Below are 14,623 nucleotides of genomic sequence, written 5' to 3' on the forward strand. Positions count from 1 at the left end.
AGTTGTTAATCCTAATAAAAATTCAGGATTACTTTTACTTTTTGTTATAGAATTGAAGTTAAGAGATTTTAGGCACAAATTTATGTTACTTTAATGCACTGTTTTTCATGATAGAATAAAATTTGCACTTTGCTATATTATTTTTCTGTTTAAGACTTTAACCTTAATTAAAAATCAATTTAAACTTTGATTTATAGTAGAATGTCTTGATAAGCGTCTTGGAATGTTCATATGTTGCAAATAATCGAGTGTAAAAAACAAGGATAATTATTAAAACTATTGTTTCTTTTAAAGCGATTAAAGGCTTATGTTATGTTAAAAATATTTATTGCATATTTTGGTATTTCGTAATGTTTATTTAATAAAAATATATACCTGTAACTTGATTTACCTTTTTAAGCTAATAAATCGTTAAAAATGAAATGTTTTTTTATTTACGCGAAAACGTTTCTGTATTAACTTTTAACTACTCATATAATGTGTTTATGTATTAAATGCTGAAATCAAAATATTACGTTTGATCATTCACTTAATAAACCTTTAAATTGAAACTTATCGTCAAGTTTTAGAAAAAGTTTCATAATCCATGATCCTTAAGTTATTTGATTGGCGTATTTTTTATTATAATTATTACATTTTTGAAAAAAAATTACCTGGGAGAATATTTATAATAGTTTTAAAGGCAAAGAGAATGAATGAAAAATACAGCCTTTCTTTGAGATTTTCAAAAAGCTTAAAAAACTAATTTTTTGCTGCAGATAATTTTATTTCTGCAATACATTGTTTTCAATGAATAAATGATGTATACTTAAATGACAAAATTTACATGAGCGATTTAACCCGAAGTTTATTGCAGTTTGTTCAGCTTAATTATCAGAGTTTGTTTAGTGTCTGTGCAAGAGAATAAACCATTTACATTCTTGAATTATTGAGTACTGGCAGCTTTTCCTGCTCTACATGTGATTCGATAAATTAAATATAAATTTTTAAGTTTAAGTTTTTTGGTAAAACAAAAACGGGAAATACAAGATAAGACGCATGCCAAAATCACTCAATCTCAATGAATTTAGTATATTTTGGGATATGAGAAAAAAGAAGTTTAAGGTAAAATACATTTTGTAATGTGGTTAAAATCGGAAATAGTTTTATTAATTTATTGAAGTACATATAAAACAGGTAAAGCTACTAGTACTGAATAATTTGCTTGCATAATACAAAAATGACTTAAAAAGTAACATAGTTGACTCTTCTGTTATAATTTTAAACAGTTTGGTATATAACAAATTTAATTTAAAAATACTATACTATACTTAAAAATGTTATCTCAAATTCAGTTGTTTTAAAATAAATTGTTTTACTTTTTCATTAATAACTTCTAATGCTAAGATTTCAATTAGTTGAATTCAAAATTTGAAATATCAATATAAATATATATTAAACTAAATTTTACACGTCGAATAATATTGTTTCTTACATATTGATTCTGAAATTTAATGTCTGTAAGGTTATTAACAATTATTTTTTTTCGCAAATTAAAATCGATATCAAATTCTAATCGTGCCTGACCTCTATTGGTATCAAATTGTATGAAATTCTTATCCACCTGTTGCCATAAATATAAAAATATGTGCTACAAGTTTAAAACTCATTAAATGGCTAAAATTATTTATGTATTTGAATATAATACAATAAATTAAGCTTCTGTTGCAGAAATGATTTTAGGTTCTTTACAAATAATACATATGTTAGCAATTAAAACATCATATACATTCGTAGAAAATTTCTTTTAAAATATGCTCTATCTTAACATTTCAGAATTATGTTTAACAAATTATTTATAAAGTATACAGTAATACCTATAGTAATATTTCATCCAGTAGAAATTATTCTTCAAATTTTACTTTTGAAATGAAATAATGCTATTAAAGTATAGTACTAATAATTAAAATAGTATAAAATTTAAAATTTATTTTTATTTATCGATTAATTATTATTTATTGATTATTATTTTTATTTATAATTATTATTTTTATTTATTCTCGTTATTTTTATTTATTATTACTACTTTTATTTATTATTATTTTTATTTATTATTAGTTATATTAATTATTATTATTAATATTTTCATTATTATTATTAGTTATATTAATTATTATTATTAATATTTTCATTATTATTATTATTTATATTTATTTTTATTTACTGAAATTTGAAATTTAAAATTTATTAATGAAAATTTGACTAGCTCAAAGCTTCTGCATATAGCTTTACCTTGCCTCTTAATTTCGTTGCAATTATCGTACTGCATGGTGATGGCATTTCTGGTCAAAAAACAAACATAAATCGGGTAGAAAAGCCAAAATATACGGCATTTAAATCATTCGGTAAATTTTCCGTTCATCTGGTAACGGTTTACCGGAAATTATAGTTTTCCGAATTACAGTCTTATAAATTGCCATATTTTATTGTTAGTTTTACCAAACTTTTTAGGCAAAAATTAATCAAGCTTATTGGTGTTCCTATATTTAGCCAGAACACAGTAAATTTTACCATATTCGGGTAGTTTTGACAATTTTTTTTCTCAGTAACGTATTAAATAACTATATTTTAATAAGTTTAAACTCTATACCACGGGTGGCGAACCTTTATACACCAACGTGCCATTTTTTCTAAAAAATTGCTTAATGAGGTCATAGACGTGCCGTCAAATAATTTTGACATCGTGATTATTGGGAAAATAATAATACTAAATACTATCAACTCAAAACTCTTTATTTACATTGAAAAAAAAATACATTTTGCAATGTCTCAGTTATACACGCAATTCAACTTAAAGTAACATCAGTGTGACTTCTGTTGTTGCAGATTAGATGACCAATAACTTATATTAGGTTGTAAGATGTTAGTTTAAGCAGGACTGTTGATTTTTTTTGCTAATTATTTATTGTTAACTTGTTTTTCACGGTTATTAATTGTTTTTCTAGTATTAATTTTAAATTTTTTATTAACAATTGTTTATTATTTTATTTGTTTCTGTGAATTTTAATTTAATTGTTATATATGCTTTATAGCGTAATAACATTTGTGTAATAACAATTCATAGTGTAACAACAATTGTGATCGGTGGAGTGCCCAAGATATTGTGTCGCGTGCCATAAATGGCACGCGTGCCATTGGTTCGCCACCCCTGCTCTATACTGATTGAAACTCAAGAAATGGATAAGAACTTTTGACGCATTTGAATGCAATTCAATATACTTAGCTTCCGCAATAGCAATCATTTTATGTTCTTCAAAAATAATGCATTTGTCAGCAACTAAAACATCATTTACACCCATAAAGAATTCCTTGTTACAAATGTTTCATTTGAACATTGTAGAATTACATTTCACAAACTCATTAGAGAGCATACAATCATATTCATTCTCATATTTATTTCTCCACAAAACAATGGTCGGAAATATGCGTCAAATTAATTCTTCGAACTTTATTTAGTCTATATGAAGTATGGGAAGAGAGTGTTATGAGTTGTAGAAGAAATAAAACTTTTTTTAATCCAAAATAAAGAAAGCAATGAACGCGTCAATGAATACGGTATATTTTGTTGTGCCTTGTAGAACAATGGCTGTCTATTCTACGCCATTGTCAAACTTTACTGGGTGAAAATGTCCTTGACCCAAGAAATGAATGACAATGTGGATGCTGCTGTCTTCTTTGGAGGGTTCACCTTAGGAGAGTTGGACAAAATCCTTTCTTTGATGTTCTTCATTAAAGTGTTCAATTTTGAAGGATTACCTTGCATGTGTTTTACCATGCCTATCATAGTTTAGTTTGTTTTAATATGTTTTCGAGGTTGTACTTTTTGTTTTGTCAAATATAAGATACCGTGTTACTTTTTTTGAGGAACATAGCAAACTTTAATTCAATTCTACTGCTAAGGAATTTAGATAGCAGTAATGATTATTGCTAAGAATTTTAATTAATGGATAGCAGTAATTAAAAAGTAGTAGACTATAAAAAATTTATAGAAGCCATGGTAACTTATGATTTATGAAAGTAAATTTAGACATCGATGATAGTAAATCATATTAAATTAGGATATTAATGACTCATAGTAAATTTAAATAAAGGTATAGAAATAGATGGTCTAAATTTAAGTAAAGAAAAACTATATTAGTATATCATAGATTATTTGGATAGTTCGTTTTATGAAAGATAGCAAAATTCTTTCTTTGATGTTCTTCATTAAAGTATTTTTGAAGGATTACCTTGCATGTGTTTTACCATACCTATCATAGTTTAGTTTGTTTTAATATGTTTTCGAGGTTGTACTTCTTGTTTTGTCAAATATTAGATACCGTGTTATTTTTTTTGAGGATCATAACAAACTTTAACTCAATACCACTGTTAAGGAATTTAGATAGCAGTAATGATTATTGTTAAGAATTTTAATTAATGGATAGTAGTAATTAATTTGTTTTGTCAAATATAAGATACCATGTTACTTTTTAGAGGATCATAACAAACTTTAATTCAATACCACTGTTAAGGAATTTAGATAACAGTAATGATTATTGTTAAGAATTTTAATTAATGGATAGTAGTAATTAAAAAGTAGTAGTAGTAAAAAATTTAAAGAAGCCATGGTAACTTATGATTTATGAAAGTCAATTTAGACATCGATGATAGTAAATCATATTAAATTAGGATAGTAATGACTCGTAATAAAAGGTATAGAAATAGGTGGTCTAAATTTAAGTAAACAAAAACTATATTAGTATATCATAGATTATTTGGATAGCACATTTTATGAAAGATAGCAAAATCCTTTCTCTGATAGTCATCATTAATGCATTCGATTCTAAAGGGGTTTAACATGTGTTTCATGCGTGGTTATTTACCTTGTCTTAGCTTGTTTTTATGTGTTTACGAGGTTGTAGCTTTTGCTTCAGTCAAAACGTACAGTATTCTGTGCTACTCTTTTGTGGATTATTACAAACTTTAATTCAATTCTATTGTTAAGAAATTTAGATAGCAGTAATGAGTGTTTTGAATTTTGATTAACGGATAGTAGTAATAAAAAAGTGGTCGATCATAATAAAATTTAAAGAAGTCAAGGCAATTTATGGTTTATGAAAGTCAATTTAGATATCGATGGTCCTAAATAATATCAAGTTAGGATAGTGAGCATAATAAGTTCCATGATGGCTAAATGGGAATTCTTGTTGGTTCTCAGGAATATACTCTCGGAACAATTTGGGATTCTTTTATCCTGGATGATCATAAATAGGTTCGAATTCCTACATTGGAATGATAGTAGTTAATGATCGTTCCAACATTTGATTTCTAAGATACTATGATGGAAATGATGCTATGATGGAATGAAAGCCAAGAAATACATTGTTTAAATTTAAGTGAAGATAATATTATTAGTATATCGTAGATTCTTTGGATAGTTCATTTTATGAGAGATGGACAATTTCCTTTCTTTTATGTTCTTCGTTAAAGTATTCGGTTTTGAAGGATTATATGCATGTGTTTTACCATACCTATCATATTTTAGTTTGTTTTCAATATGTTTTCAAGGTTGTAAGTTTTGTCTCGGTCAAAGATTAGATATTGTGCTTTTTTTGATGATTTTGACAAACTGTCATTCCATTATACTATTAATGAATTTAGGTAGCAGCAATGATTAATATTAAAAGTTTCTAACTATAGTTATAAAAATTGTGGATAATAAATTTTAAAGAAGTGATGATAATTTAGCAAATTAGTAATTTAGTAAAAGTCAATTAAGATATCGGGAAATTAAACAAATGAAAGGAATTTCAATATGTATTGAATGGAGTCCCAAAGCTCTTTATGAATCTTTCAAAAACTTTAAATTAAATAATTATGTTTCAAAACTATTTATCATCACTATAACGCTTCCAAAAGACTTTGATTAGAACATTTTTATGTTAATCGTAAGTAGGGCTCAGTAATAACTATTAAAAACCTTTTCAATATTTATTCTAAACGTAGACCCATAACTCTTCATAATTATTCAGCAAATTTACACTTATTAATTATTTATTTCATTGACACACAATAAATATACCGACTATAAATTTGGGTCAAAAACAACAAAATTGAATGGCTTTTACTTAATAATACTAACAAAGGAATAGCCTATTTGTCATGAATTTATATCAGATTGATAGTTCTGGCAACGACATCTAGAAAAGAGATCCTGATAATACACATCCTGATAATGAAATTCAAAGCTTACATATCTTAATAATGAAATTAAAAACTTACACATCCTGATAATGAAATTAAAAACTTACATATCCTAATAATGAAGGTTACTTCTTGAGGAAAAATTTACTAAAATTATCATAGGGATTTTTCTCTTCTTTCAATAGTAAACTATTAAATATATTGAAAATAGGAAAATAAAATATATTCAAATAATTGCTGCCCTGAGTTTTCCAATTATTTAAAATGAAATTTACGAATTTTAAATTTTTTCTAAATCGTGTAATGTTTTTAAATATTTGAAGCAATACACAGAGTAGTGCTTGCAACGAATTGTTGAAAAAAATTAAAACGTTTATGATTAATTTGTTTAATTTTTATGGAGAATAATTCAATATGCTTCGCTGGTCAGGAAGATTAATATTTAATAGACGTATTAACTTCATAATGATATACCTTTATCAATATTTTCACTACAATATGTACATTGTTAACTACATTAATTAATATACTACAGCCGTTGATATTCACATTCAATTAAATTGTGAGTAATTTTTCCCGAAATGTTTCATGTTCAGACAATTATATTTTGTGGTAATAATTTATAAATAATTTGTAGATTTGTAAATGATATCACGTATTCATTAAATTGTTTCTCCTGGGAAATTGATGTTTGAGGAAATTGAGATACAAATTTGCCATTACTATTGATTTTTGTTTCAATAATGCTACATTCTTTTTTCAATCAAACTGATTTAAAAGTATTTGTTTTAATTTTCATCGTGTTTCGATGAATTATACTTTTTGGTTATACACAAGCGAAATCAAACTTTAGTTAATTTTCTAAGACAATTGACATTTTTTTCTTCGTAGAAGTCTAAATGTCTCGTTATGCAGAACAACCCATCATGTTTTGATAGTAAGACATTTAATTGATGTGAATAACTAATAGGTATACAAATTGATAATAGCTCATTATTGCTATTTACATTTTTATCACGGCCTCTGATATATCTATTCAATCGAATCTAAAGTAATTTTTGTGAAATTTTTAGAGATTCGACAAATCTGTTTTATGGACACACGTAAGCGAAATCGGACTTTCATAAAGTTGACCTTTTTAGGGCAATCGTTTTATTTGAGTGAATTTAAGTAAGCAAATATAGCTGATCATCTAAGCGTGGATTATTGAAGTGAATAGAAAGTATTTTGGAAATAAAAAAATAAAATGGTTTAAGTTTGAACTTATTTATCTATAGTTTTTAGAGCACCACTGACCTATTTTGAAAAGAAAATTTTATTTATCAAATGGAACACAATTTTTAAAAATCTGTTGTCATAAATTATTAATTAAATATTTAGTGGAAACACTGATTAAATTATATTTACATTATTTAGCTGCTCCACAATGTATGTGATTTTAAATTTTTATTCTAAATTACTAAAAATATAAAAATTACTTTAAAATATATTTTGGCTAAAATGCGTTGTAGTATTTGCATTTAAATATAAATATGTTATAAAATATTTTCTTATATTTACATTTTATGACAAGCAATTACTATCACGAGTTGACGTACAAAATATATATACTATATTATTGTTTTAGGTTCCTATATATTATTGTTTAATGTTTTTTGGGCCTACAACTGTGTTTCTCAAAATATAATAAAAATGCAATGTTTCATGAATAATTGTAATAAAATGTCATAAATTTTTTTTTAAAATATCCATTATTTAACTTTTACTTTCAGTATGTGATTGCTTGTCTATGAAAATTTAATTTGCATTTTTTATATTTATCTATTTTTGACGCTTATTGGCTTGTTTCTGAACTTCTATCCGAATTTAAAAGGAGTATTTGTTTTCAGATGATAGGTGTTATTTATCCAATGGTGGTTCTTCAGAGACTTTTACTGTTAAAGAAGATTTACCAGTTGGTGAGTAGTACTTCTATTAGATTGGTTTTTGAAATCAAATGCTTTGATTTTGAAGGAATTTGAAAAGTAGAAAAGATTTAGTTTATTCAATGTATGTTTAATTCAAAGCTGATTTGTTGTCTTTTTTTAGGAAATCAATATCACATTAAATAAAGGAAATTTAGTTGTTTAACAAAAGGAAAGTCACTGAGCAAATTTTTGATAAATTTTTACTAAGACGTTGATGGTTGAAACCAAATTATTAAACTTAACTATTTTAAATAATTTTCTGTTTAAAAATTGCAATGAAGTTAAGTCATTAAGGTAAAAGACAATCTTAAAAATAATTTGCTTAACTTTTTAGAAGATTTTAATCTGGGAGAATTGGTATCTTTCTAAACTTATATAATGCTGCTTTAAGCTGAAAGTAAAAGCGTAAGTCTTTTAATGCTAATAATTCAACTATTTTTATATATATATTAAGGTTGGTGTTTAAAAAAGAAAAACCTTGCAGATGAGATATTAAAATTCAGTATTGAAATTTAAAAGAAAATAAGCATTGTTTTATTTTGTAAGCAAACAAACTTATCAGGAACTTTTATTTTACTTTTTTGTTGATCATATTACGACTAAGTGAAAAAGTCGATCGTTTAAAAATTTAATAGAGTATTAAATGCTATTTACCAAAATATCAGAGTTTATTAAAATAAAATGAAATTTTTTTATCATAAAATAGTTTTAGCTTTTCACTAAACAACCATCAGATTTCCCTTAAAATTTATTTCATTAAACTACCAAAAACATTGACAAAAAGTGATTTTAACCCTTTCACTACCAATTTTTTTTTCTAAGAAAAAAATGAACTAAGTAATTATATATATCAGTTACAATGCAAATATCGATAAAATCTGTCATAAGCAATGTTTGACTTTTGGAAACATTTTAGCTTTATATCTTTGTACTTTAACTTTGTAAAGGTTTTAATTGTATAATTTACCCATCATTTAAAAAATAATTTATTATTTCAGGCAGCTTAATTGGAACACTACCTATTCCCGGAGATCCTTCAAAAGATGGCGACATCGAATTAACATTAACTTCTGAACATTCTCCAGTAGGAATTCAAGAGTCTACCAAAAATCTTATTTTAAAACAAGCTCTTGATAAAGAAGGAGTTTCAGGACTTGCATCGGTATTAGTTGATGTCGCTTGCAGTAAAAAAGAGACGGATGACCCTGTAAGTTTAAAGCTTCTTTTATAAAATTTTAATTTAGCATTAAGTTGGTTCAGTTGCTTTTTTTAAATTCAGTTCCTCTCAATAATTATTGAAATATTAATTATATATTATTATTAATTCCAAAAAGTATTATTAATTTAATTTAGTTTGCATGACAGTATCCATTATTATTAAAAATATTATTCATTATGAATAATATGCAATAAATTTTTCTATTGTTGCTTATACAAAAAGTTAGTATAAAAAGAATTTAAACAGTAACTAGCAAATAAAAAATATTTGAAAATGCCCTTTCCATTAAATTATATCTTAATTAATGAATTTTATTAAGGGGTCTTCAGAGCATTGAGTGAAATAAAAATCAAGTTGTACTGGTCCAATAATTTTTTTCAGAGTACGTAGTCTTTTTAGCACTCAACATCGCTTAAACATTGCTGCACACTGTAAAAAATTCCGATTCAAACTACTGTACAAAGTACTGACACTCAAGATAATAGTATCTTTTTACCGCAAAATTCAGTTTTATCATAAAATTTTAGAGAATAAAAATTCGATTTTTACAGTGATATTTACTCTAAAATCACTAAATCACAGTGATTAAATAGATATTAATACAAAAATTATGATAGATAATTTTACGGTAAAAACTGATTTTACGATGAATGGAATTTATGAATGCTGCACTAAATACGGCAATACTCTTTACTGTAAAAACCATTTTACAGTGAAACTGGATTCGAAAAAATAGTACAAATAATGGCACATTAAGTTCAACATGTATAAAATCCCTTAAAATTATTAGAATTGATTTTATGAAGGCTGCAGTCAGGGTGCCAGTACTTTTACCACAAAATCAATTATTACTATTAAAATCCATTAAAAATCTGATATACCGTACTTATTCTAGTTACATTTACTGCAAAAATCACTAAATCAATATAATTAAATAAATATTATCGTAAAAATTACAGCATAAAATTTTACGTTAGAAAGGAATATTACGGATGTTGCACTCATGGTGCCTGTACTTTATACCGTAATTTGATTTAGAATTTTTTTACAATGCAAGCCGGATAACAAAATTGTTTACACTTTAAAACTTAGCAAGACGAGTTGCTTATCCATCTACTTTCAACTTGAACAAATTAGCGTCATGCTTTACCACGTATCAAAATATAACGTTAGAAAATATAAAAATTTGCAAGGGAACAAGAAATAGAATCAGGTTGAACAATTTTTACAGTAGTAATATTTACTGGAAAATCAGTGAATCATCATAATTAAATAAATATTACCGTAAAAATTACGGCATAAAATTTTACGGTAGAAATTGTTTTTACGGATGCTACAATCAGGGTCTCAGTACTTTTTTCCGTAATTTGGTCCGAATTGTTTTTTACAGTGCAATCCGGGCCAAACACCGTTTAAATTTCTTAAAACTTAGTAAAACATGTTGCAAACCTATCAACGTTCAACTTAGCCACTACGTTCAACTAAGTGAAATTTTATACCGTAATTTTTACGTTAATGAATTTTATCTTAAAAATTACGATATAAAATTTTACGGTAGAAATGGATTTTACAGATGCTGCTCTCATGGTGCCAGTACTTTTAAAATTAATTTGATTCGGAAGCTTTTACAGTGCAAGCATGATCACAAAATCGTATATTTTTTTAAAAAACTTATTGCATATTGACCAAGTTCAACTTGAACGAAATCGCGTCATGCGTAATCACGTGTCAAAATATAACGCAAGACAATATAGAAAGTGAAAATTCGTAAAATAACAGGAAACACAGCAGAGTTGAACAATTTCACTGCACAACGTGAAGCAATGATTCGAAAATTGCATAATATTATTTGTGTAATCTGTGCACCAAAACTATTAGTAAATGTCCTGAATAATAGCAAATTAAACGATCTTTTGTAGTCAAAATGTTATGTTTAACATAGCTTAGTGTTTAATTTAATGATTTAATGAGCCAAAAATATCTCGTCCATTTGTTTTTGCATCTGACTCAGTAACATTATTTGGATTACCTTTTGGTTTGGTTGGTTACTTTGTTTAAAAAAATAGTGTTGTTCTTTGACGCAATATATCCGCATCAGGTTTTGAGGCAATGAACTGTCTGAAATATAGCTTTAACGTTAAATTTTGCATCACAATACCGTAAGAAATTGTTATAATCTCTAATTGTAATTGCAAATTGAAACATGTTTACGTTTAAGTTGAACCGTAATATCGTGTTATGGTTAAAAAATAATGATAAATTTATGTAGTAAGATGGTTAAACTAGTTACCGCATTTAGGCTGCAGAAAATTGGATTTTTAATGCTCTAATTGCAAGTAAAAATATATTTTGGTATTTTTCTTAATTTTAAAAACAACCTTATAAAATCTGCTAGATTCTCGAAATTATGTTTATTCTAAAATGTAAAATAAAACGACGTATTAATTATTTTCATTATCATTCAAATATTTATCAATAATTGATTTTGCAAATTAAAGAGATTTCAATGATAAATTGCTCTCTCTCTCTTAGATACAAATAAGTGAAAAGTTGAAAAAAAAAAACAATGTTTGAAAAATCAATCAAGTGAGCCATGCTTGGAAAATTTTACCTCTAACTCCGAAAGGGACATTGGTGTCCGTCTGTATTTCATAACTAAAAATTATTAAATTGTTAAATTCAATATTTTCCACTTATTTTGACCTAAATTAATACAAAATAATTAAAATAATATGAAAAATATGTTAAATAAAATTCTGCGTCAAAGGGTTAAATACCGTATATCTTGGTTTTATTAACCAGAATTAGGATTTTTTACCAGAATTATCAGTACCATACAGTATGGTAATTTTATCATATTTTTTTTCTGGGTACAGATGGAGTATTTGTTTTACATTAAAGATTCAGTTACATTCGATTAGTTACAAACTATCAGTTACCATATACGATATGATAATTTTACCAGAATTTTCCCCCCGTGCACATTGAGTACATAAAAGATTTAGGAAAATGCTATTAGTTACAAGCCATTAAAGAACACCTAAACGCATTTAAAATCTACAAACTGTTTATAAACGCCATTAAATCACTTTATTTGAGTTTTCTCACTTCGTTAAAACAGCTTAGTGTATATCACACATCAGCTTAACAAGTATGGCAACACTTTGAACAGAAAAAAAATAAATGTGACAGATTCTGAACTTTTCCCCATAATTTGCTCATTAGTTGTCAACGATGCGGTAACTTAAATCCGAATTTCCAGGCTAGACAACTACTTATTTTTTTACATTTTCAAACGGAAAACTTAAGTCTTAGGATACCAATTTACTTATAAACTGCGCTCATGAAAGCAAATCTAATTTTAGTCACAGATTCCTCTAAGGATGTTCGATTCGTTGGCTGTGTCACTAATTCAAGATTTAATTCGTCCGGTCACTAAAAGATAAAGCGAATAATGAGCAACTTTGGCCTAGTAGCTTACAAGTTGTCTTTGTGCTTCTTCTTTCTTCGTTTGAAGTGCTGTTGCACGAATTGGTTGGTGCTTCAACGTAATTGGAAGAGGGGTAAACGAGGTCAGACTAAGTCCAGAGACTGGAATAGAATAAAACAGGAAGCTAGAATACCGCGATTTTTTATTTTATCTGATGCCTCGATATATGATTTATATCGAAGGGCAATAAGTAGTTCCAGTAAGGTTCTGGAAGATTTTAGATATTTATCTAATAATGGTGATTTTGAGCCGGAGATAATATTGTGCAAGAGCAATAAGTCATTTTTTTTTATTTATTCTTAATAATCATGTTTAGAATTTGCTAAATTAGGTTCTCATACATTGAATTCTTTCTGTTGCTAGAAATAATTTTTTTTTATTATTTTAAAAATTAAAGTAATAAATATATTGACATAAAAATCTACATTTGCATAATTTTTCATTTATGCAATTTTATGATAGAGTATTGGCAAAAAAAATTGAAGGTAGTAATAGGTTGTGAAGTCTTAGAGAAGATATAAGTATAATGAGAAATTAAGGAATACATAAGATTTGGCGTGAAAATTTATTTATACATTTTTAAATTCTTTTACTCAATAGCATACATTTACTTTTCTGCATTTGATTTAGCTTATGCGATTCCTATATTTGCTTATAGAGCTGTAGTGGCTTAGAAGATAGAGCGTTCACCTTCCAATAAGGTGAACCGGGTTCGAATCTCAGCCATGGCTGGTCTATACGAATTCCGCAACCGGTTCGCACCGACCACAGTGCTGACGTAAAATATCCTTAGTGGTAGATGGATCATGGGTTAGAGTCCCCGTGCAGCCGGACTAACTGCGGGAAGTGTTCGTGGTTTTCCTTTCCATGCAACGCAAATGCGGGTTAGTTCCTTCAAAGAAGTCTTCTCCCAATACTTGATGCAGGAGTTCCCTTGAGTTCTGGATTGGATTCAAAATTACAAGGCTGCTTTGTTATTAGTCGTTAACCCAAAATTGGGTCAACGTCGTTTATAATATATTTGGTTATAATTCTTTAAATTAAAATTAAAAATATATAAGTTTGGGTATTTACAGAGAAATATCGATTTTTTATTTTTTTAAAATTTAGTATATAAATTTTTTAATTGAGTTATAATAAGAAACACTGAAGGGGAACTTATTTTCTGAAATATTAAAGAAGATATATGTAAAACTAAACTTGTTAAACTAGAAGTTGTTTAAAAAATAGGGAAGAAAACCACCCACGAAAAAAATTAGGCACCTTAATTTATATTTTGCTATTGATTTGCATAATAGGAAATGTAATAGAGTTTTAATTCTTGTTTTAAGAAGTTTCAATAAGGTTGATTAAGCATAAAATATTAACTCTCTACAATTCACATTCATATATTTTTAAAATGTCTTGTATGTTTAAATTTGACAGCAGTGAAGAATAAATTGACGCACAATTAAATTTTTGGAGTTTTACATGATATTAGAAATCCGTAAATTCAATTACTAAAATAATAATAACGATAAAAATAATGGTAATGCGTCCTCGAAGAAATGATCAGAGATGACAAAAAACGCTAGAAAACAAGAAAAAGAGATTTGAAATTAGTCTAATTCACTTATTAGAATACCATTTTTATAACTTTATCAAACATTATAAATGAGCTTTAAAAATAATAACCGAGTTTTAAAAAGAAGTTGAGTTTTGTATACAATAATTGAATACTATACT

The 14,623-nt window shown here is 26.6% G+C and overlaps 1 protein-coding gene across 3 annotated transcripts in view; it reads left to right on the top strand.

The window, feature by feature from the left end:
• The window catches only part of Cad96Cb (protocadherin Fat 4-like Cad96Ca), a 116,826-nt gene that overhangs the window by 46,976 nt on the left and 55,227 nt on the right, over nt 1-14,623 (top strand). For all 3 annotated transcript variants that reach the window (XM_016065607.4, XM_016065600.4, XM_016065615.5), the window contains 2 exons: nt 8,112-8,180; nt 9,188-9,396. In XM_016065607.4, the coding sequence (XP_015921093.1) occupies nt 8,112-8,180; nt 9,188-9,396 (278 nt within the window). The remainder of the gene's footprint in view (nt 1-8,111; nt 8,181-9,187; nt 9,397-14,623) is intronic.

Source organism: Parasteatoda tepidariorum, chromosome 12, assembly GCF_982258835.1.
Source record: "Parasteatoda tepidariorum strain Cologne lab strain chromosome 12, Ptep-v5.0, whole genome shotgun sequence".
NCBI classification, from domain to species: Eukaryota; Metazoa; Arthropoda; class Arachnida; order Araneae; family Theridiidae; genus Parasteatoda; species Parasteatoda tepidariorum.